The sequence below is a fragment of the Petaurus breviceps genome, unplaced genomic scaffold (assembly GCF_028583685.1).
Source record: "Petaurus breviceps papuanus isolate PSGF00001 unplaced genomic scaffold, PetGlider_PUasm1.0 225, whole genome shotgun sequence".
NCBI lineage: Eukaryota > Metazoa > Chordata > Mammalia > Diprotodontia > Petauridae > Petaurus > Petaurus breviceps.
Window position 1 is genome coordinate 16,867,678 of NW_027185889.1, and position 23,082 is coordinate 16,890,759.

Genomic DNA, 23,082 nt, shown 5'->3' on the forward strand with positions numbered 1-23,082 from the left:
GGAGATTTTAATGAATTTTTCACTGATTACTGAGTAATTTTGTATGAGTCACTGTTTCCTGTTAAGTGGAAATTTCTAAAGATGAAGTGAAGAGGGTTGAAGATGACAAGAAAGGAAGCAAATGTTTATAAAATGACTTCTGCTCACCTTGAACCTTCTCCCTTTCTCTTTATATGGTCATATATCTGAATTTCTTTCAGATAATTAAGTAAGCAATAAATGGCTATACAATAAATACTGAAATATCCTTAAACCACAACCAAGATTCAAATTGTATTAAAATACCTACTGTGTATAAAGCAAGCCAAGATTAGAAGGAAAGTAGAAAGCTGGGAAAAAAATTTTACATCAAGCTTCTCTGATAAAGGTCTCACTTCTCAAATATATTGAGAATTGGGTCAAATTTTAAGAATACAAGGCATTTCCTAATTGATCAGTGGTCAAAGGATATGAACAGGTAGTTTTCAAAGAAACCAAAGTTATATAGTCATTTGGGGAAATGCTCTTATGTCACAATTGATTAGAGAAATGCAATTAAAACAATCCCGAGGTACCACCTCACACCTATCAGACTAGCTAATGACAGAAAAGGAAAATGATAAATGTTTCAGGGAATGTAGGAAAATTTGGACACTAATGCACTGTTGGTGGAATTGTGAACTGGCCCAGCTATTATGGAGAGCAATTTGGAACTATGCCTAAAGGGCTACAAATCTGTGCATACCCTGTGACCCAGCAATACCACTATTAGGTCTATATCACAAAGAAATAAAAAAAAATAAAGGAAAAGGACCTATTTGTATGAAAATATTTACAGCATCTTTTTGTGGTGGCAAAGAATTGGAAATTCAGAGGATACCCATCAACTGGGGAATGGCTGAACAAGCTGTGGTATATGATTACGATGGAATACTATTTTGCTCTTTACAAGAAATGATAAGCAAGATGGTTTCAAAAAACCTGGAAAGACTTACATGAACTGATGATGCAAAGTAAAGTGAGCAGAACCAGAACATTGTACAAAGTAAAATTAACAATGAACGATGATCAACTATGAAAAACTTAGCTATTCTCAGCAACACAGTGATCCAGGACATTTCCAAAGGACTCATGATAAAAAATGCCATCCACCTCCAGAGAAAGAACTGATGGAATCTGAATGCAGATCAAAACATACTACTTTTTATTTTTTTTCAGGTTTTTTTTTTTGGGGGGGGGAGTTATTTGTCTTTCAATACATTACCAATTTGGAAATGTTTTACATGACTGTACATGTATAACCTGTATCAAACTGCTTGCTGTCTCAGAGAGGGGGAGGTTAGATTAAGAGGAAAAGAATTTAGAACTCAAAATTTTTAAAAGAATGCCAAAAATTTTTTTTACATATAATTGGCAAAAATATTATTTAGAAAAAGTCAACTTAGTTCAATTTTCAAAATGCTTTTACTTATTCTAGACCCTAGAACTGTACAACCACCCAAATTTAACAAAAAGTAGTCATGAGGTTGTTAATCTAAAGCTAAATTTTTTTTAGAACAAAGTGGCAGAAGAAAGAAAATACTAAATTTCACTTTACTTTTTTGCTCTTAATTCTTATTCACTAAGAGAAAAAAAAGTAGATGAGCATCTAACCATAAATGATGGCACAGAAAGCCAAATTAAGAGTCATGGCAGGCAAACAAAACTATTGTTCTCTTTGAATAATTAACCCTATGCCCAGTTCTGGGGCCACAGAACATCCTCACTTCTCTTCCCCACGATCCTAACTCTCAGATCTCCTATTTTTTTGGTTATAGGGATATGGCAGAAAGAAAACCATTGATGATTTTCCCTATAGGCGACAATTTAACTACTCTTATGATATTTATAAATATTTTAGATTTCATACCAAAATCTGCTAGCTTTAATTCTCCTTTCTCATTAATGAGGAGGTTCTGTGGTTTCAAGTCCCGATGAAGCACCTTCCTCCTGTGGCAGTAGGCCAAACCACGAAGAATCTGGTATAAAAAAAGCTAAAAAAAAAAAACCAACAAAACATATACACATCCACACACATCCCAGATAAACAGAAGAAATCAGCCTTAAGGGTAAATATACATTCCTTGATTAAATGAGTAACTTTAAAGCAATCAGATTGTCTTATATAAGGAAAACCCACACCTGAGGCTGAAAAGTATTAGGCTTTGCCAATGTTTTCAAATTCACTGTATTGTTCCTCTTTATGTAAGAGCTTATTCATAAAAAAACATTAGACAATACTCCAAAATACAGCAATGAATATTTTAAATAACTGCTCTTTGTTGTGGGATGTAATTTAAATAATTAAGCTACATACTACTCACCTACTCCCAACTTGCTTGTGAGATTAAAATTGTTAAAAAAAAAATTTGAGCTAGATCAAGGATCTCAGGGTGGGGGTAATCTATGGGTCAGGATTGGGAGGGGGGAGGGTTGTGAGAAAGCTCCTAAGAGGTCACAAAAACAGAAGCAAGAGAATGATGGGAAATGAGGTTTATAATTATAATGTGTAATTATGTTATATAAAGGAGCTGAGCTAGTAACATGGAATTGAGGCAATACAGAGCCCAAAGCTCTACAGTCTATAATTATCCTCTAAGGTTGAAAAGTTTTGAAAATGCTAACTTTAAAATTACTATCCTCACCCATCTTTCTGCTAAGAGAAATGAAGGCTGTTACTAGATTCTGCCTCCCCACCCCCTTCAATTTTCTTTAAGTCACTGTTGATAGCTTATACAGCAATCCTGTGCAACAAACATTTATCATTTATGATGTTCTGGAATCACAAAGACAAAAGAAAAAACAGGTCCAGCCCTCAATAAGCTTAAATTCTATTGGGGAGGAAAGGGAAATATAGCATCTATACTAGTAAGTATAAGGAAAACTGGGCTAGGGAAGAGAAGGGGGAGAGAGGGAGAGGGAGAAAGAGAGACAGAGATGGGAGGGAGGGGAGGAGACTGAGACACAGAGAGAATGAGAACATGCATTATAAATGGGAATGGGAGGAATATGTAATAGTGAAGCATTTAGGGGCTAGTGAAGGAGGGTAAGAGATAAACAAAAGTCCCATGGAGAAAGTTATTTCTGATTTGGGCCTTAATTTTAAAAAGACAAAAATTTTGTTAGGCTGAGCTGAGGACACTTCCAGGCATAGAGAAGGGTGTGTACACAGTGAGAGGGGAGTACTGAGCTCAGAGAAGGGAAGTGCCTTCTGACTGGAATGCAGCATTCATGAGGTTGGAAAGGTAGGACAGGAAGGAGATAGCTGTGGAAACTTACTTCATCACACTCATGTTCCACTGAAGTCAGGGACTTCTATCCCTAGTTTTCTAGATCCAATCCTAACCCTAACCAGCACTCCTTCTGTTTTTTCTAAAATTTTATTTTATTTCTTTGGTAACAGGGAATCAGGTAAGCAACATGGTCCAATCTGTGCCTTAAGGGAACAGCAGCTCTGTGAAGAACAAAATGGAGATGGGAAAAGACTGAAAGATGGTAGGGAGACCAACTAGGAGGCCATTCCAGCAGTGTGGAGAGGATGATGAGGGTTTGACCTAATGAGCAGCCATGAGAGTAGAAATAAGAGGATGAAGACAAGAGATTTGTGAAGGGGCAAGTGAGAAGATGACCCCACAGTTACAAAGTTTAACTGACTGAGGGTGGTAATACAGAAACCTAAAAAAGGAGGAATAATTAATGGCTTTGGTTTTTTTGTATAATTTTAAGTGTGAAAACAGAAGGAAAGTAAAAACTATGACCCAAACAAAAGCTACAGGGAGGAGGGAAACACTTTTGCTGGAATGTACTGGAAAGCCTAGCTGCACTGGGATGCTCACTAAACCACACTATCCCTGTATATTCTGAGCTATCTTTTACTAGCTCTGATTGATTTTACTTTGCACATACTGTTTTTACTAAATTTACTAATAAAAACAGCAAATGAAGAATCAATTTAAAGTTCCCACCTGAAGAATGTGTCAAATACAGACAAGGTGCCACCTATCTGCACAAGAACCTTTCTTAACAAATAGCAGCTGAATGGTCTTGGGTTGGTCCAGAGAAATTTTAAGCAGTTTTGACCCAAGCTGTTTTTTTTCTTTCTTGGAAGAATCACCAGTTTCTTTCATTTGCTTCACCATTCCTTCCTGAGTTTTTCACTGTATTTGTACTGCACCAAATATAACACTACACAATGTTCCTTTCATCCTCAGATTTATAGATGACAAAAGTGAGATGGGTGGGATGGTTAAGTGACATTTCCCACTGACTATATACAGACTGGAAGTGAAGCTAGAATGAAACACCTTGCACATCGATCATACCACTAGTGCTATCCTTATGTAATAGATCCCATCCTAAAAAACATGTCTGACTCTGTGGGGGTAACTGAATCCCTTTTTAATGCACCAAAGTTCACCATTTAAAGGAACGCTGCTGTGAAATTCATCAGGGCTATTTTACTTTCCTCCTTTCTTAATGTATTTGTTTTTAACATTCCTTTCATGGGGTGGCAGTGACACAGGGAGAAGAGAAGCTCCCCTGTAACAGCTGGGTCTCAAGCAATGTTCCCAAGGGCTCACCACACTCACCTTCACATTGTGCATGCTCATGATGTTGCCACAGTCGTCCATGTACTGCTTTAAGTCTTTGTCCTACAAGAACACAGCAGCCAAACTCAGCATGTGACAAAAAATGTTCAGGATCTAAGTTCTCTCCAATTATTTCATTTAAAATATAACAAGCTATTCTTCAGGCAAGGCTACCAAAGCTGGGTCTGAGACTTCCCTGAAGCCCTGCATCTGGAAAGGCAAGTGTTTCTGAAATGCACTTCTTCATACTCATGTTCCAGTGCAGTCAGGGACTTCTCTCCCCAGTTCCCTAGGTCCAGTCCTAACCCTCACCAGAATTCCTTCTGTTCCCTCCTTTCCCTTCCCAAATGATCACATGCTTCTCCACTCATCTGCCCAGGCACAAACACCTACTACATGACAACTCTTCTTACACTCATCTCTATCCAGCTTAGTTATGCCCCTTCCTGAGCATCCCTTTCCTAATGCCTTTTGGGATATTTATCTATTCTATGGAAAATAAGCAAACCGCGTCACACACAACAAAAACAGCCTTGACTTTTTCTTTAAATATTCCTTTTATCTTCTCCTCTCAACTGAAGCTTTCCCTTTCTCCCTTGATTCATTCAACCCATTCCAAACAGGCTGTTCTTTCTCCCACTCCACTCACTTCCAAGGCCAGAGGAGAGTAATTCTAATTCCTTACACTCAAATCACTGTTTTTCCCAACACCCTCCAAAACAACAATCTCATCTCTGACTTTCCCATTATCAGCCCATGATCTCCTTTTCTATTCTATTTAAAAGATTAAGACCACTAAGCAGCCTGTTCCTCAACCATACTCCTTTCTCTCTCAAACCCAGCCTTCTCCTTTCCAAGGTTGGTTCATCTATCTGGACTCCTGGGCCCATCCCTTTCCACTTCCGCTGGGAATTTGCTCTATCCCCTCTCACTTCAGATTCTGAGTCTTCAGAATCTCTGAACAACTGCTCCTCTCTCGTCTACTTACAAACATACATACAGTCAAGGCCACTCTACCCTACAGCACCTACTTTTGACCTGCTACCTCTCTGGCGTGAAGTTCCATCTTTCTTCTATTTACTGGCAAACTTTGGAAAGTAGGCATTTCTGCTCCTTTAGGCCATAGCCTAGCTTTTTATGTGTCTCTATAGTTCAAGTGACTGGCACATGAGATGACAATTACTACTGTCAAAGTGAACTGCTCCAAGTTCTCCAGTTCAAAAGGGCAGGGTAGGTCCCCTAACTCCTGCAGACCTGCTCAACAACACGGCTCAAGGGCAGCTTGGGGCCCACCACAAGTGGCCCAATTGCTATGTGGTAAGGTCTGCCCTTTGGTCTTGGCTTTTCCAGTCCTAGTAACTTACTGTCATGCACTAGACTAAGTCGCTCCATCATACTTCGTTCAGTTTGGTAACCCTCAACTCAATTTTCTGCTGCGTGCTTACCTGATTGTCTCCGACTATCACTTTTAAGACTCTTGGCTTTTCTGGGCCCCCTGCCCCTGCTGCCCCTAAGGGGACAAATAGCCCTCTCTCCTCACACCACCTAGAGGAGACCCTCCAAGGTCGCATGGGCCATGTGTATCCAATTACCTCTGTCCTTTGCCCCCCACTTGCACCAGAACAGTCAGTCTTCTTTCATCCCCATCTCTCCCCCTCCAAGGTGGCTCTGCTGACCCTTCCTCTTCTCAAAATGTCTCCTGCCTCGGCTTCTCTGCTTCTTATTCATATTCAAAGGCTACTCTTCCTCTCGGCCCTTAACCCTAAGTCCTATGGAAGGTCAGTTCTTGGCTCTGTTCTGTTTTCAGTTCTCTATTCCCAGGAAACCGCAGACTCCTCCTCTATTTTCTTTACAAGGTCCCATCCTAGAACCAAATACATGTTGGACTTTTCTAGCCTTGATACATTTTTCTTTTCACAACAGTCTCTCTTACTGATGCCGTCTGTCAGAATCCTGCCCATCTTGATATGGCCTAGCTAAAATCCCATGCTTCCAAGCACTATGTTTTTACATGATTTTGTGGCTGATAACCATTTTGCCCTCACTGTTAGTTATCTGGATAAACACATGCTCTTTCACAAAGGCAGGCAGGTATTGTCTCATTTCTATTTGTACCCCCTTGCTCCCCAGGATGAACAAGAATGCTTGATGACAATGTGAGCAAGCTTCTTTTCCCATGCTTAATAGTAGAATAAAAGCTGCATGCTTAGTGGGACTAAACATATCTAAGTGTAATTCAGTTTTAGGTTCTGAGGCTACAGATTCTTTTAAATAAATACAACTGCATTTCTATGGCGGAAGCAGAAATATTTCAGAAGTCACTAAAGAAAGTTCACTAATGGCCCCACAGATTGGGCAGGAAGGCACTCATGCCCAACGACACTCAATCTTGTGCCTTTTGTCAAAAAGCAAAGTGAAAACTTTTCATTTTGGGTAAAATGGCTCTCATCAACATTTTGCTTCCTCTACCTCAATGAAGATGATCACCCACATGCTGAAGATAAATCGATCTATGAAGACGCTCCCTGTACACACTAGATAGACTATTTCAGATGGGGCCTGGCCAGGAGAGCGCAGAGCAAGGCTGTCACACATTCCTGACTCTGGGGTGTCAGGCCTCCCAACACAGAACAAGCTTACATTGGTTTTCCCTCAGTTGCCATATCATACTGATGACTTAACACTGATATGAGTCAATCCCCTAACATTTCTGGCTATTAGTCTAACTGCTGTCACTTTAGGAGGCTGAGTCTTAGACAATTCTCTGAGGCTTGCCTACTAAGGTTACAGATGGCTTATGATCTCCACCAGTAAAAGAAGGTATTCCTACAAGAACAACCACAACACATCCTGGACACTGAACTGAATGGCTGAAGTCCAAAAGAAGCCTCTGCAGACAATAGTATATATGTACATTCTTTGGAAAGGACAACATTTGTGCCATCTGATTTAGTTGTGACTAGACAAGCCAAAAAATGAAAGAAAAAGAAAACTGGCCATTCCAAGTGCCAGAGCACTTCATCAATCCCTATGCTTCCAATGCAGTTAAAGTATCTACATAAAGATCTAACAGTAGCTGGGATAGCATGAAACTCAAAGGACTACATGACTTTAGACCTGGAAAGGTCTTTGAACTCCCCTATTGTGAACCCCTCAGGTAAAGGCAAGGAAAGCGACCCCCACACATTCTACTCTTTTACCAAATAACTAGCCCAAGGACCTGAAGAAGCCAAGACAGGATTAGAACCTTGGTGCTCAGTGGCCTGTAACTCAGCTCTCTTTCTAGCATTCATGCTACAAGAGAAAGTGAGCAAGTCTTTTCTTGAAGTTAAACTCCTCGATCACACTGACCTATTTTGGGGGTAAGGTGGGGGAGGAGAGACACATGAAGTAATAAAATGGAAAGGAATGAAAACACTGGAGAACATCCCCATTCCTACCAACCTATGCCTATATACATAATGGCATGGAAACACAGCAAAGGTTCCTAGAATGTCCATTTCTAACAATTTAAAAAAAAAAATGCCTGAAATATCATTTTGGAGTTAATGCTTACCAGATACTCAAAGACTACAGCCAATTTTTGTTTTTACCTCTTGCAGTGTTATCCATTTCTCCCTTTTTTGTTAGTCATTTGGATAAACACATGCTCTCTTCTTAACAGGTATTTTGTCTTATTTATATTTGTACCCTCTGTTTCCTAGGATAGACTTAAATATTTGATGACAATGTGTGGGAGTTTCTTTTCCTATGTATTACACTTGGTAATAGAATAAAAGCTGAATAAAAGTAGAATAAAATAAAAAAATAATGCTTACCAAGTACTCAAAGACTAGAGTCAAGGATTTATCTGTGTGAACGATGTCATGTAATGTAACAATATTGGCATGCTTTAGATCCTTTAATAATGAAACTAGGAAAAAATGAAATTGAATTAAAATCTATGTAGGATTAAATTTATCAAAAAATTTAACAATATGCTATCAAAAACTGATTTGAAATAGAATTTATTTGAAGTGAATTTTTTTTAAAAGGCACCTCCAGCTAAATAGGAAGATTCTAACTTCAAAACAATACAATCCCATCTTCAAGAGTGCTTTGGTGCATTCATGAAATTAACCTGCGAACTACACAATCATAAAATTTAATAAAATATACTTTAGACATTTGTTTTGAGAAATTATTTTTTTAAAGACTTGAAAGATGACCTTTGAGTTGTTTTTTCTTTTTGTATCTCTGAGCCCCTTTCATTCACAAAATATGAAATCTGTACATCATGAAGCCCAAATCTAAGAAGCATTCCCAAGGATTCATTTGTCATGATGAAGAACACCATCTTACCTTCTCTTATGGCTGTACATGGTGCTCCTTCTTCATGCTCCAAGCGGATCTCCTTTAACGCTACCAAGTTCTCAGTCAGTTTGCTCCTTCCTTTATATACAGTTGCATAGGTCCCCTAGGATCACATTCAAAAAGAAAGTGTCACACCAAGAAAACCCATGAAATTCCATCTATGCCATACAGACTGGAGAAGGCCTCAGAGCGTATTTCTAGGCTAGATTTCATTCTACACAGAAAACACCAGTATGATCACCCTCTGCTTTTCTAATAAGCCAAGGAGATGTGTGAAGGCCCAGCTGCAGTGCTTCTGTACCTCCCAATTCTATGTTAGTTGTCTACTTGAATCAAACACACGCTACAAAAGCTTTTTCATTTTTCGTTTCTTTCTGGCTCCCAAGATGTTCCCACCAGCTAAGTGCCTGCTTTTCTTTGGTTTCCTGGCCAGGTTTTTCTGAAATTGGTCGTTTATGGTGCAAAGTTTAGTTATCCACGTTCAGGATTTGAGTTTTAGAATTTCATTATAGTGAGTAACTTTGCTTACACAATGACATGTGCTTTTATTATTCAGGTCACCATCTTAACTCTCAAGGGTTTGGAGTCATGTTATTTGCTATTCTTCACATGCTGGCATTGAGAAGACTTTCATTAGAATTTCTAATTCAACTAATAAAGAAAATTTTATATCTAAATCAGCATATTTTGAAATTTCCATAAAGACTGTTATGGGGGGGGGGCGGCTAGGTGGCACAGTGAATAGAGCACTGGCCCTGGAATCAGGAGGACCTGAGTTCAAATCCAGCCTCAGACACTTAACACAAAAACTAGCCATGTGACCTCGGGCAAGTCACTTAACCCCAATTACCCTCCAAAAAACAAAAGAACAAAAAAATACTATTATGAGGCCACCAATCCTCCCCTCATTCTAGGGTCTATTTTTCTTTTTTGGAGGGGGGTAGATAGGGCAATTGGGGTTAAATGACTTGCCCAAGGTCACATGGCTAGTTTTTTGTGTTAAGTGTCTGAGGTCACATTTGAACTCAGGTCCTCCTGACTACAGGGCCAGTGCTCTATTCACTGCGCCACTTAGCCACCCCTGGGGTCTATTTTTCAACACTTTAAATTTCTTTTCTTGAAGTAAAAACAATTTCATGTTTACATATCACAAAGTATCTGTCATCCAGTAAAGGAGAGACAATGTAAATTCTTTTAACAAAGAAGGATTTTTTTAGGGTGCTAAAAACATAATGTCAATAGGGTTTTTTCTTCCCCATAAAGAATGAAAAATGTAGGGGCAGCTAGGTAGTAGTGCAATGAATACAGTGCTGGTCCTGGAGTCAGGAGGACCTGAATTCAAATCTGACCTCAGACACTTAACGCTTACTAGCTGTGTGACCTTAGGTAAGTCATTTAACCACAACTGCCCTGCCTTCCCGCTTCAAAAAGATATATATATATATATATATATATATATATATATATATATATGTATATGAAAGAATGAAAAAATATGAGGAATATACAGAAATATGTGGATCTGAATAGAATAATGAGAAGCAAAAAGAAAAGCTGAACTAGGAATAACATTGTCTAAGACAATTTTTTGCAAAATCTATCTAAGTGCATATATAGAAACACAGAATCTTAAAAATCAGGAGGTGGGTACAAAATGACTTTAATATAGATAAGCTATTTGATACTTGTATGGTAAAGTATGTTTTTTAATGCAAAAAATAATCAGAGAAAAGAAGAAAGTTGTATGCTAATTCCTCACCTCTCCAAGCTTTTCCAATTTAATATAGGTCTCCATTTTCCCAAATCCAATCTCCGACTACAATTAAAGCAGAAACATTAATTTCAACATTTCTTCTTAAAACATCATATTCTCTGCTGTTTCTGAGAATCTATTATGCTGCCAATGAGCAAATCACTAGTCCAATTTAATTTGCTGGGCAGCTATTTATAAGGTTAAATTCAACAGGCATGGAAACATTAAAGAGATCGAATCAAATTAAATCACTGTTAAAACTGTCATCTCACATTTTATATAAAATGGTGCTTAAACAATAATCTTAAGTCAGGACAAAATTATATACTCTTTGAGATGCTGCTGTTTGGAGAAATGCAAATTGTCTTCAAGATAATGAGGTCTTTGCAAAGACAACTGCCTGAGCCTGCTGTTTTAATTATAATGTGGGGTACAAGGAAAGCACTTCCCCGTGCCTACCACCTTGCCCACTATTCCTTACTGGTCATGAGAGGGAAATTCCTGGCAACCAGAAGGGAAGTACTACAATGTCTATACCAACAGCTATAGAGCATGGCCACTTCTGAAGATCATCCTCTGGTGCTGCTCAGGAAACTGTAGGTGAAGAATGTGAGTCTAACTCTAGAAAAAGCCACATGCAGGAATTATATGGAAAGAATCCACAAGCTTCCAAAAACCCTTTATCTTTTTTCCCCATTTTTTTTACTTGGCCCAATTTTTAAAAATATTTAGATCCAGGAAAGGGGGTATCTAGATCAACCTTTGATAGATCAAGTATAATAGGCTAGAAATCCACTACCTGGAAGAACCCAAAGCTGCTAACATGGAAAGCTTCAAGCACAGAAATAAAGAAAGGCTCTAAGTGCTGGGAAGTCCTACAGAAAAGAGTGAGAAGAGAAAAAAATGCAAATAAACAGAAGAAAGGAGAAGGGCTCCACATTCTAATGGCAATGTATCATTATCCAGAAGTGGCAATAACTAAGGATGCGCCCCCCCCCGCGGGAAAGTGGAGTAGGGAGGAAGAGTGAGAGAGTTCCTGAAACTTGACCACTGAGAACTTTCAACAACCTTCTAGCAATTGCTCACGGCTAACAAAAGAGGCATTGGTGGTTATCTATGAAGGGAGCCAGTTAGAGAGCTTTATTATGTTGCTTCTTTTATATAAAAATAAAGGTGCCAGGGAGGAAATAACTGTTTCTTAAACTGCAATCTTGTTTCGCAAAGGAATATAAACCAGGACAGGTTGTCGGGGTCATCATTTGCAATCTCTTTGGTTCACTAGAGATGAAAAAAAAATCACTTTATCTAATGGTCAGGAATGGTGTTGCATCATCTTTGATGGATGAAGCATTTTTTTCCTGGATAGCAAACATAATGCTATACACAGAGGACTCTTTATGCTCATACAAGGCCCCCTCCACACCCTCCACAGAGGGATTCATCTCATACTTTCCTGAGAAAAGAGAAGACAGGCTATGAGAGCACTCTTCACCCCTCCTTTCCACAGCCCAGAAGCCCTGGACACCACTTCCTCCTATCCTTTTCTCCAGGCTCTGATGAAGAGGAGGCCTTTTTCCTCACCAAGGTCTCATGCTCTATTGGGCCTCTCCTCTCATCCCCTCAACAATGACTGTCTCTACAATCCTTGTCTTGCCCCCCATCATCCATCTCTCCCCAGTCACACTGGCTTGTGTACTGATGGCTACAGACATAACCCAGTGACCTCCCCCCAACTGACCCTTGCCTCTCCACACTCACCTATGATTCTCCTTCAGCTCACTGCATCCACCAGCTCTCCTTTCACTTACTTCACAGCCCCTCAAAAATCTGGTTTTCAGGATCTTCCTTCCTTCCACTGAAACTGTTCTCTCTGAAGTTACCAATTATCTCAACTATCACAGCCAGTGGCTTTTTCTCAGGCCTTATTTTCTGTTGCTGGTGGAGCAGCACCCTCTGCCACTGGGATACTCCCTCCCTTCTCACACTTGAATAAAGACCGCTGGCAGCCTGAATTCAATAAACATGCCTCTCTTCAAATAACCATTAAAAACGTCTGCCTTCCTCTTTGGCATAGCAATATAAAATATTGAAAAAATGTACATGGTTATGGGTATTTCCAGGGTCACAAAGCATATATATAAACAAGGTACTGAGAAATGCCACATGCTAGCAAAAGTTATCTGGCTCGTCATTAAATTTCAATCCTACTGCAAACAGCCTCTTGGCATGAGGATCAATGTCTTCCCTTTGCAAAACTGGCACAATAGGGCCTATTGCCGAAAAATATGTTCACGGTTTAGTTTAATGTTTATACATCCACTTAGAGAAATATAATTTGAATGCCCAACACAAAATGACTTTTGTAAAATTCAAATTAGGAAATAGTTTCCAATACCACTAATTTTCTAGACTATAGCACTATTTAACTGCTAATATGGCTGTCAATCATGTTTTAACTCCACTGAAAACCAAACCACATACTCTTATCACTCTTCTATAGCAAAGTCTTTTGAATCATAAATACAGAGGACATTTGTTTTACCCTTAGGAAAATAAACCGCCACAAGCCAATTTATCCAATAATAAATCTATCAACTATAGATTAGTGTTGTACATGACGTTAAATAGCATTACTTAAAAAGCTTCAATCCTTTCCCTGTAGAACCAGTAACTGCTAATCAATACAGTGAAACTAGATGTAACAGATAACTACTTCCCATCATGGTGTTAATTTCAACTGACACAAAATACATGAGGCATCAAACACAGCCTACCACATAGGCAGATCATGCCGACCTGAGCTGGAATAGCTATGGTCTATGGAGGCATATTTTGTGTGTGTCCCATAGATATATACAAACACATCCTGACTCCTCTATTTGTTGGTAGTTTTATGCAGCATGCATGCCATTTTAAAAAATTCTGTACCTAAGCCACGGATAGGAGTTGTGATTATCATGACTAATATCTATCACTACAGAATGCAGGTGCCTGACTTCACACCTGTGTGTTGTACTCTAATTTTCCCAGGATAGAAAAAAAGGCCTTATGAGTTGCTTTCAATAAATGTACTAAAAATTAACTGGGAAATATCAGAAAGCTACAAATATCAGCAGAAAATTAGCCAGATTTGATCACTTAATATGAGAAAAACAGGAAAGAATAAAGCCTTCTTAGTAACCAGAAGCCTAAATACTTTTCTGGGCAACATCTTTAAATAACTATGTACTTGAAATATCATAGGCCCTCAGTCTAATACAAATTGCTGGAGTCTGCCTTAAAAAAAAAAAAAGTATATAGATTTTCAGGTCTGTAAAGGTAGATATGTCACTGATGCTTAATGACAAATACATTCAATAAGTAGATATGTACAGTTCCTCTGCTAACCAGAAGAACTACATCTAAATATTCAAAATTACAAAGACGAGTCAGTCCTGTTTCCAGCCCCCTCACAATAGAATTCAATGACATCATTAGAATTTGCTGACAGGCTGCAAAAATGGAAAGTAAATACTGTGCTGTAATCATAACGCTGAATTTAGATTTGAACAGTGAGTAGCACTTTTGCATACCTCCCACCCAAACCACAAAACAGGAAAAACAAAGGGTCTTGCTGGTTTATAAAACCTAGCAACACAAATGAGTTACCTGTCAGACTCCATTTAAGGATTAAACAATAAAGAGTATTTCCCATCTTCAAAAGTTTAATAAACCAACATATATTCCTTATGAAAGCCTTAAATGCAAATTTGGGTGAGTATGGTTATTCTCTGCATGTTACCTGTTCAATAGGACAAAACCAACAAGAAGAGATGGAATGACCAACTTACTAACATTCTCTCATTAGAATATTCAAGAGACAGAAGATAAAGCTAAAGAACTGTCATTCTTAGTAAACTTTGAAATAGGAGCACTGATATGTGCAACTGAAGTTCTGCCCAACCTGACAGAAACAATTCCATTCATTCCTTATGCCTACACATCTCATACAGTTTAACTTTTTAAACTACCCCCAAACCCCCACAAACATGATACCAGCTCAGCACCACTAGCCTTCTTGTGGTTCAGCCCAACACGTTTTGTTAAGTAAAAAACAGGAAAGAGCTCTTGATTCCATGGGGGTCCTACCCCCACGTAATTGAAATGGTTCCTAAAGATGTAACATTAGTATTATACCATAGCTGTGAAGACAGATGAACATGATTATGCAGTTTAAAATTAGTTCAGAGAGAGTTTTCCAAAACAAGATATGTAGAGGCTTTCCACGACCTTCTTGAAGCAATGCCTGAAGCTGCTAACAGCTTCCCCAATTCTGTGGGCTAGGTGGGAAAATTAAGCATTAAGCAATTCCTGAGTTTGGTGTTCTCTCATGTCATAAATGTGGTAGCATATTTACGCATTATGGGAGGAATATTGCTATTACAAAATAACCAGATATAATTAAGTCTTGTTTTTTTAAAAGTAACAAGGAAAATGGCTACAGGTATTGAAAACATAATCTATAGCAGTTCTCTCCAAAGTGAAGTGTGCAAGATGATCCAGTGGGCTGTGGGAAAAAAAAGATCAGACTTTCTATTTTGATGTATTTTTATCTTAAAATAGAAACTAAGCTGTATGAATAAAATTTAATAGATTGATAATGGTGCCCTCACTTGGTTTATTAATCAGATGGCCACGTGTCCCTTCTGGTACATGACACGTCCTGAGGAAGAGTTGGAATCGTACCATGCTTGGGAGTGGAGGATGACATCCTCCAGCACATCATGACTAATGTTTACTTGTGTCAAGTTAATTTGCGGATAATTAGTTTTAACTGAACTAACCCTCACAAAGTAAAGACACTGCTTAAAAAGACTCCTGCAAAGATACCATGGATTGGAGCTGTTAATAAGGTGAATTTGAGCAAAAAAAAAGGAAAATGACAGTGCTGACACTTCTCCTAACATGAACTTTTGGTCAACCATGTTACCAAGTAAAAACGATAACAATTTAATTAGATCTGACTGCAGGCCTCCCCAAAACAAATGAATAACACTATTTTAAATGTGGATTTATAAATAGTAACAATGAACCTCATCCTTTTGGTATGGTGTGCCTTGAATATTGGCTAATGATATCATGAAGCCATCATGATTACTAGCAAGACATTTGAAAATTAAGCTTCTGTTGCTAAATAATGATGAGTTTTCTATAAAAACTTCATACCTATGCACTTGAAAAACCTGGAGACATAATTTTTCCAACCTACTTAAGAATCTTCCAAATGAAGAGTTAACTGAGGGGTTTTGAACCCATTTTTAAAAAATAAAAAATATAACTCTCTGTCAATTAGTTTGCAAGAACTGACATAAAGGAAGATGAAAGTTTACCAGCTCAATTTATATATGTCTATCTATATGGAAGGGTAAAAGAGAGCAAAGAGGGAAAGCGAGAGAAATATACTTGGATTCAAAAAAACTAACTGTAAAATTATAAGAACCCCCCTACAAATGGAGACTGCAGTTTGCAATACCTACTTTGCAATTACTAACTTGCAGGACTACAAGCATGTGCTATGGCAGCCAGGAAAGCTAACACATGCATTAAGAGAGGCAGTGTCCAGAACTAGAGCAGGGTCATGACAGCTGTTACATAACTGGGTGCAATATTTTAGGAAGTTCTAGGTGTCCAGAAGTCCCCCTGAAAGGTCAACTATAAGTTCAAGTCATATAAGCAAGGATCATACAATATAATATTATAGTTGTTCAAGTCATATACGGATCTATTTTTAAAAATTGGGGTTATTTAGCCCGGAAAAAGATTTGGCATGATATCTTTGTCTTCAAGTATCTGAATTCCAAGAATAAGGAATAGGCTCATTCTGGCTGGCCCAGAGGGAAGGAACAAGGAACAATTACAGATAAATAATGTGTGTCAAAAAGGCAAACCTGGCCTTGAGATAAGGAAAAGCTCCCATGTACCATCTGCCTGAAGACAGAGGGTAGGCAGGCATTCTCCTCTACAAGTAGAGATGCCTAAGTACAAGTGGGACAGAAAGATGACCCTCTGCTCTAGAGGTCATTTTTGGTCAGGTTCAGGTTTGAACCAGACTACTTTCGAGGCCCTTTCCGAATCTAAAGTTTGATGATCAATGTTCCATTACTTTATAGTCACACTTTCATGCCTCACATTTACACAAATGTTCCACTAGATATTGAGATGGAATTATGGCTAATGCTTCATTCTCACTTAAGATCCCTCTGCCTATAGTGACAGTCAGCCCTTGGTTTAATACTTGAAAAAAAAAATGTTCACTTCCATTTCAGGACAAGAGTAACAAGTATTTATCTTAGCCTATCCACCATAAATGTCTATTAACGGAGACACCAGTACCAAATAACTGATGAACTACAAGACCCTGAAGTCCCTTCAAAAAAATAAGATATATTTATGAGCACTGTTATATTTTTTTTTATCATATTAAGACATTCTGAAAATGGATAATTAGGTATGTGTGATTATTAATCAAGATCTCTGATTAACAAAATACCCCGTTTCTTAATCATCCCACGTAATGGAGTCAAATGTAGTTTCTATGACATCATGTTTTAAAAGGCAAAGCATGATGGAAAGAAAAAATACTTGCCACATGGGTTAAATTAATTTTTCCTTAAAAGGTACTGAAATTACTAAGATTCACCTGTAGCTTCTTGGTAGCCTAAGTTCAAAAGCCAGATCACAAGAAGGCAGGAGGTCTCCTTGAGACCTGCCTAGTGTCCCAACATCACTGCCAGAGAGCCAGAGAAGATAACTCAACTAAATCAATGCTGCATATCCTTGCAACGTATTTCTTCCACGCCATGGTTAAGTAAATGATGATCTAAAACATTAAGGTCTCACCAAGTCTGTCCTCTAATTTCAAAGAGATGTACAATTTTTTAAAAGCTGTCTTTTCAAAACAAGAAAACACATCCATACAAATTGTAACCATTGAGCCCTGCACCTTATATGTTAACAACTCAGCTAATGTAGGAATCACAATATAATACTATAGCTGTCAATATGAATTGATCCTTACTAATAAACTGAAGGAGAAAGGCAATACTAATTTTTTTTTAAATCAATTCAATTCTTAGTCTTTTGAAGCTTGATTTTCTAGCATTTTATGAAAAATTCAAGTCATATCTGAAATCTGCAGCAATAAGAGATATTAACAGTTGCATCCACACACTGCAACTCTTTAGCCCAAGGTTCAGTTTACACAATCTTGGACATCAAGGTCCTAAAACATAACATAGAACTGTGCAGAGATTATAATATGTGCGTCCTCACACACCAAAACATAGTCAAAACTTTTCATTTTAGGTCCCAAAACTACAACATTCAATTTTTAAAGCAAGAAAGGGGAAACAACTGACCTTGCCTGAAGCAATCTAAGGTTCCATTTTCAATACACTGAAAATTCATTAGAGGGCACTGTTTTCCTTAATTTCATCACAGAGCAAAAAAGAAGCTGCAAATGATGAATTTTAGTTCTTTAATTTATATCTGGCATGAAGCTAGAGCAAATCAAACTAATATTTTGATCTATCATTTAGTAGGCTAAGTTAAAACCCTATTAAAATTACTCAGAACTTTCAATCTTGGATTTGTCCCTGGTACTAGGCGCAAAGAAAGAAGTTTTAGACCTTTTCGCCTGCTATTTTAGTTCTATCAGTACCACACTGTTAAACCTTTCGAGTATTTAACAGTAAAGAACATTTTCAACTAGGGAATGTCCTCCCAATTCCACACTCAAATCCTCTCCACACATTCCACCCTTCTGCTTCTCAAAGGAGGAGCTTGGCCTTTCTTCTTGCTAAGACCCGCTTGTCACTCCCCTCACTCCTTTTTATAAGCTTGTCTTTTTAGCTTTCCCCCTTCTCTCTCCCTAATTTCCAATCTCTCCTCATTCACTGACTCCTTGCTTGCTGCTCAGAAACAAGTGCAAATCTCTCTCCTTGAAAACACCTCCTGTGATGTCTCAAAGAATGGAAGCTTCTGGAAGCAGAGACTGTTTCACTTTGGTCAGTGTATCAACACTGATTAAGTGCCTACTATGTTCCAGGCACTGTGCTGAGTTGGGGATATAAAGGCAGCCCCTGCCGTCAAAGAGTCTTATGAGGGAAGACAACACACAAGAGGAAACTAAAAAAAAAAAGGGGGGGGATACAAAGTGTCTTACACTGAGTAAACATGGGGCAAATATTTGTTTATTGATTCTATATCACTTTTCCTTTTCATAGTCGAATTTCCAGAAAACTCAAGGTCTATGCTCATTGGCTCTACTTCCTTTCTGCTTCTTGCAGTGTGGTTTCCCCCTCTAACACTCAACTGAAATGGCTCTCCCAAGTTACTGATGATTCTTTTGTGCTAAATCCAATAGCTTTTTCCCAGGTCTTCAATCTTCTAGACATCTCAGCAGCATTTCATTCTGTTGAAAACAACCTCTCTCTTGGTTCTCCCCTCCCTACCTGACCAACTGTTCCTGTCAAGATTACCATGCACATCCATGGCTGACACCAAGGTTCTGGCAGAAGGACTCTCTCTCTTCTCTCTGTGCAATGCTTCTTATAAGCTCTCAAAAGAATCCAACTATCACTTCTAAGTTGACAACTCCCAAATTTATAGATTTATGCTTCATCTTTTATACTGAGAGGTCAGCTCTGCCCCCTGAGGTCCCTCACAGATATTTCAAACTCAATATATCCAATACAAAACTCATCATCTTCCTTCCTCAGCCAAATTGTCACTGCCATTTTCTTGTTTCTGTAATGGACACCACAATTACTCTGGCCATTGAGTACACAACCTAGGAGGTGTGTACTTGCCCTTCTTAGCTCAGGGCCTAGGCAGGCTGTCCTCATGTCTATAATGTTCTCTCTCTTTACCTCAGCCTTTTACATTTGGACTCTTAAGCACCTCATAGCAGGTATTTAACCAATGTTTATTGATTCATTGATCTCTCAACCTATGATTTACAAAGTCCTTCTAAACTTTAAATACTATGACCACAAAACAACCCAACAACTATAAAGTAAAATAAGCATCATCTTTAGAGCAACTTTGTATACAACTACTTAGCATAAAGGAAACCCAATAATGTGGCATTTGGAGACTTTCTGTTCTTTAGTTAGTCTCTCTAATAAGCTAGTTATTAAAAACAGTTCAAGATGCATCATGACACAAAACTCCAAAGACCACCAGCCACCTGGGCCTTAGCAGGTGGTCTTGGAGAATTTCATCAGCCTGTGGCCAGCAGAGTCTAGTAAACGAGAGGCCCATACTGGACCATCCAGATGTTATGAGTGCTAGGCGGCTGTGCTCATGTTTTCTACTGAAATTTTCTACTGAAATGATGCCATTTCAGTTTAAGCAGAACATACTGGAAATTTGGGAACATTATTCCTTTATCCTGAAAGGCTTACGAAATGAACTCAGTTTGCAACCTTAGCCAATGACCTAACTCAATTTAGATCAGCAAGAGCTTAAACGAATCTACTATGTAAAGGCTATAAATGAAAAAGCAGAGCAGCTCTGCCCAAAATGGAATGAATGTAAGCTCCTTGTGTGTGAATTTATTTTTCCTTCCTTTTTTCATCCTCATAGTTTCAAACAGTCCCCTGCCCACAGAAAACAATTAATTTTTTTGTTATTGTTGAAAAAAGAAGTTTAGGGGTGGCCAGGTAGCACAGTGAGTAAGAGCACCGGCCCCAGTGTCGGGATGACCTGGGGATCAAATCCAGGCTCAGACACTTAGCACCCACCCAGAAACACCTGGCCGTGTAACCTTGAGCTAGATACTTAACCCCGATTGCCTATTAAAAAAAAAAAGTTTAATTCCACCAGGAAGATATAATATGTACACAATTAAAAAGTGTTTGCCTTGATTCCACTGGCAGAACTGAAGGAGAAAGATGTCAGGCTGACCTCCACTTAACACCCACATAAATTCTAGGATCTTTCTTTGCCCTGCATTTCTAAGATACTGAGGGTAATTACAAACTACTAAGCTCAAGAGTAAGAGACTAAGTAAAATCTAGTGGGAATGATATGAGATAAAACCACAAAAACAATCTGTACTTCTATATATTAGCATCAAGAATAAAGAGAAATATCTTTTACAGAAATAAAAAATGTAGCAAATATATGGATATTAATTTATAGAGAGACACAAGAGATTTACACATAAAATGCTCCAAAATTATTTTGACAGGAATGAAGGAGGCAATGAATATAGAGGGCTATTCCTTCATCTGTTGTTGGTTACAACAAGTACAGAAAAAAATAAACTTAATTTACAATGATATTTGCCAATACAACCAAAAAGTACCAGTTCTGTACAAATAAATCTTGTTGTTTTTTTCTTTTCATGATTTTTTTTTGTGATAAAAGTACTAGCAATGGAATCACTACTTTCCAACATGCTCATCAATGTATGAGAGCGTCTGCTTTCCCAGGATTCCTTCTATACCTGAACTGCTATCATTTTTTTCCTGCTTCTGTCATTCTAGTGGGTATAACAAGCACAAAATTTTTCACAATGGCATCATTTGCAATAACAAAAAACTGCTACTAAAATTGGCAAACAAATTATAGGTCCAACACTTGAAGAATGGCTAAATGAAATAATAACATGATTAAATATTTTGATCTACTCATGTGATTTCACTGATGTGGAAACTTCCTGCACTAGCCAAGATCAGTAATGTTCTCTAGGACCCACCATCTAACAGGGTTGGAAATGGGGGAAGAGAAATGACCTAAAGGGGAATTCAAAGAAGGGCAGGGAAAGGTGGCCCGAGAAGTCAAGTGGAAGTCTGCTTACAGACCCGAGAGGTACATAGTCTCCCCTCAGAGCCAGGGTGGCTCTGGGTGTCCTGGAGTTCTCGGTTCTGGTGGGAGAAGAAAGAGGAGGAAGGAGGATGTTGACCAGAGCACGGGCAGCATGATTTGGAAATGGCTCATTCAGCTCCAGATCTTCTACCTGTATTTCATATGCTTTTTGATTACTTGCTTTTAATGACAGTTATTAATTTTACAATGAAACTTTTAAAAAGTTTAGCAATATTAGATGTCATAGGTAGAGTAGGTTCATCCACTAGAAAGAGTCTTAAAAAAAAAAAAACAAAACAAGTTACCATGAGCAAATAGGGTAAGTGAGACAGAAAAGTCCACAGAGCAGGTACAAGAAAAATCCACAGTTATCTTCCCCTGGAAACAAAGCATAATCATGGCAAACTTTCATTTAAATGTTAGTCAATGCTGTAGTGTCTGAAATAACTGCGGAATAATTTCATGAAGTCCAGTAATTTAAGAATTTAAGAAATCATTAAAAAAAAGAAAAAGAAAACAGGTCATAGAGAAATATCTATTCCACTTAGCTTTGAGAAGTACAGAGAGGGTTATTAAGTCCATGGACTTTCCTTGGTATCAAAACATATTTGGATTACAGAGGGAATTCACACCCTCCCTTAAACACTAATGTCTAATGCTCCTACCAGACCTGGAGCCATTCTCTTCTATTAGGTCCCAAAGCACAGGTCAGAAGAAGGAAACAAACTAATATTTGTGTGTTATGGTAAAAAAAAAATATATATATATATATATTCTACATTTTTTTTGTACTGCATTGGTGAAGCTTTTGATACATGCAGTTTATTCTGGAATCTGGCTTGGATTTCACATAAAAAGGAATTTTGATTACTACTTTAGTGATAAAACCTACCTACTCTAAGTCTCTAAATGTGCCACTTTCATCAAAATCAGAAAATGGAAAGCAGGCTTGGAACTACTCTATACACCTACTTGATTCATTCCTTCCCTGGTAACTTTCTCTAGGAACAGAAGCCAAGACCTATGCAATACAAATTCAAAACCATGATTTCTCAGGAAGAGCTCTTAGACATACAGAATTTCTAACAAAACTCATATTGGGCTGAACGGAGTGCCATACTCCTAAAATGAGATCTCTCTGGGGGGAAAAATATACATGCATACACATTTGAACATGCCCTTTATAAGGTGCAATCAGGTTTTATGCAAATCAGATTGGGGGGGGGAGAAGTACAGTCTATACATAAGTGCAAATTTTGTTACTAAGTTAATGGGGAAAATCATAAACTAAATATGAATATAGGCCTTTAACAGTGCATAATGAATAAACTATTTTAAATTAAAACTCAAAGAAAACTTCTCAAATTCCACAGAATTTAAACTTAACATTAATAGCAAAATGTATAATTTCTGAAGTTACCACATCCAAGTAATTTAAAAGCTCTGTGACCTGCCCTGTTACAGAACAATGACGTGCTGGGGGCAGGCCTTGGTCTTAGGTCTCCTGGCTCTACA

At 38.2% G+C, this 23,082-nt stretch overlaps 1 protein-coding gene across 2 annotated transcripts in view; it reads right to left on the reverse strand.

Moving 5' to 3' along the window:
• Positions 1-23,082, reverse strand: part of CDK17 (cyclin dependent kinase 17) — a 159,347-nt gene that overhangs the window by 24,856 nt on the left and 111,409 nt on the right. For both annotated transcript variants that reach the window (XR_011169700.1, XM_069095194.1), the window contains exons 6-10: positions 10,720-10,776; positions 8,949-9,063; positions 8,426-8,520; positions 4,608-4,670; positions 1,889-2,012 (exon numbers count right to left, since the gene is read on the reverse strand). Coding sequence is in view for 1 of the 2 variants with exons in the window: in XM_069095194.1 (XP_068951295.1) it covers positions 1,889-2,012; positions 4,608-4,670; positions 8,426-8,520; positions 8,949-9,063; positions 10,720-10,776 (454 nt within the window). In the remaining variant the exon portion in view is untranslated. The remainder of the gene's footprint in view (positions 1-1,888; positions 2,013-4,607; positions 4,671-8,425; positions 8,521-8,948; positions 9,064-10,719; positions 10,777-23,082) is intronic.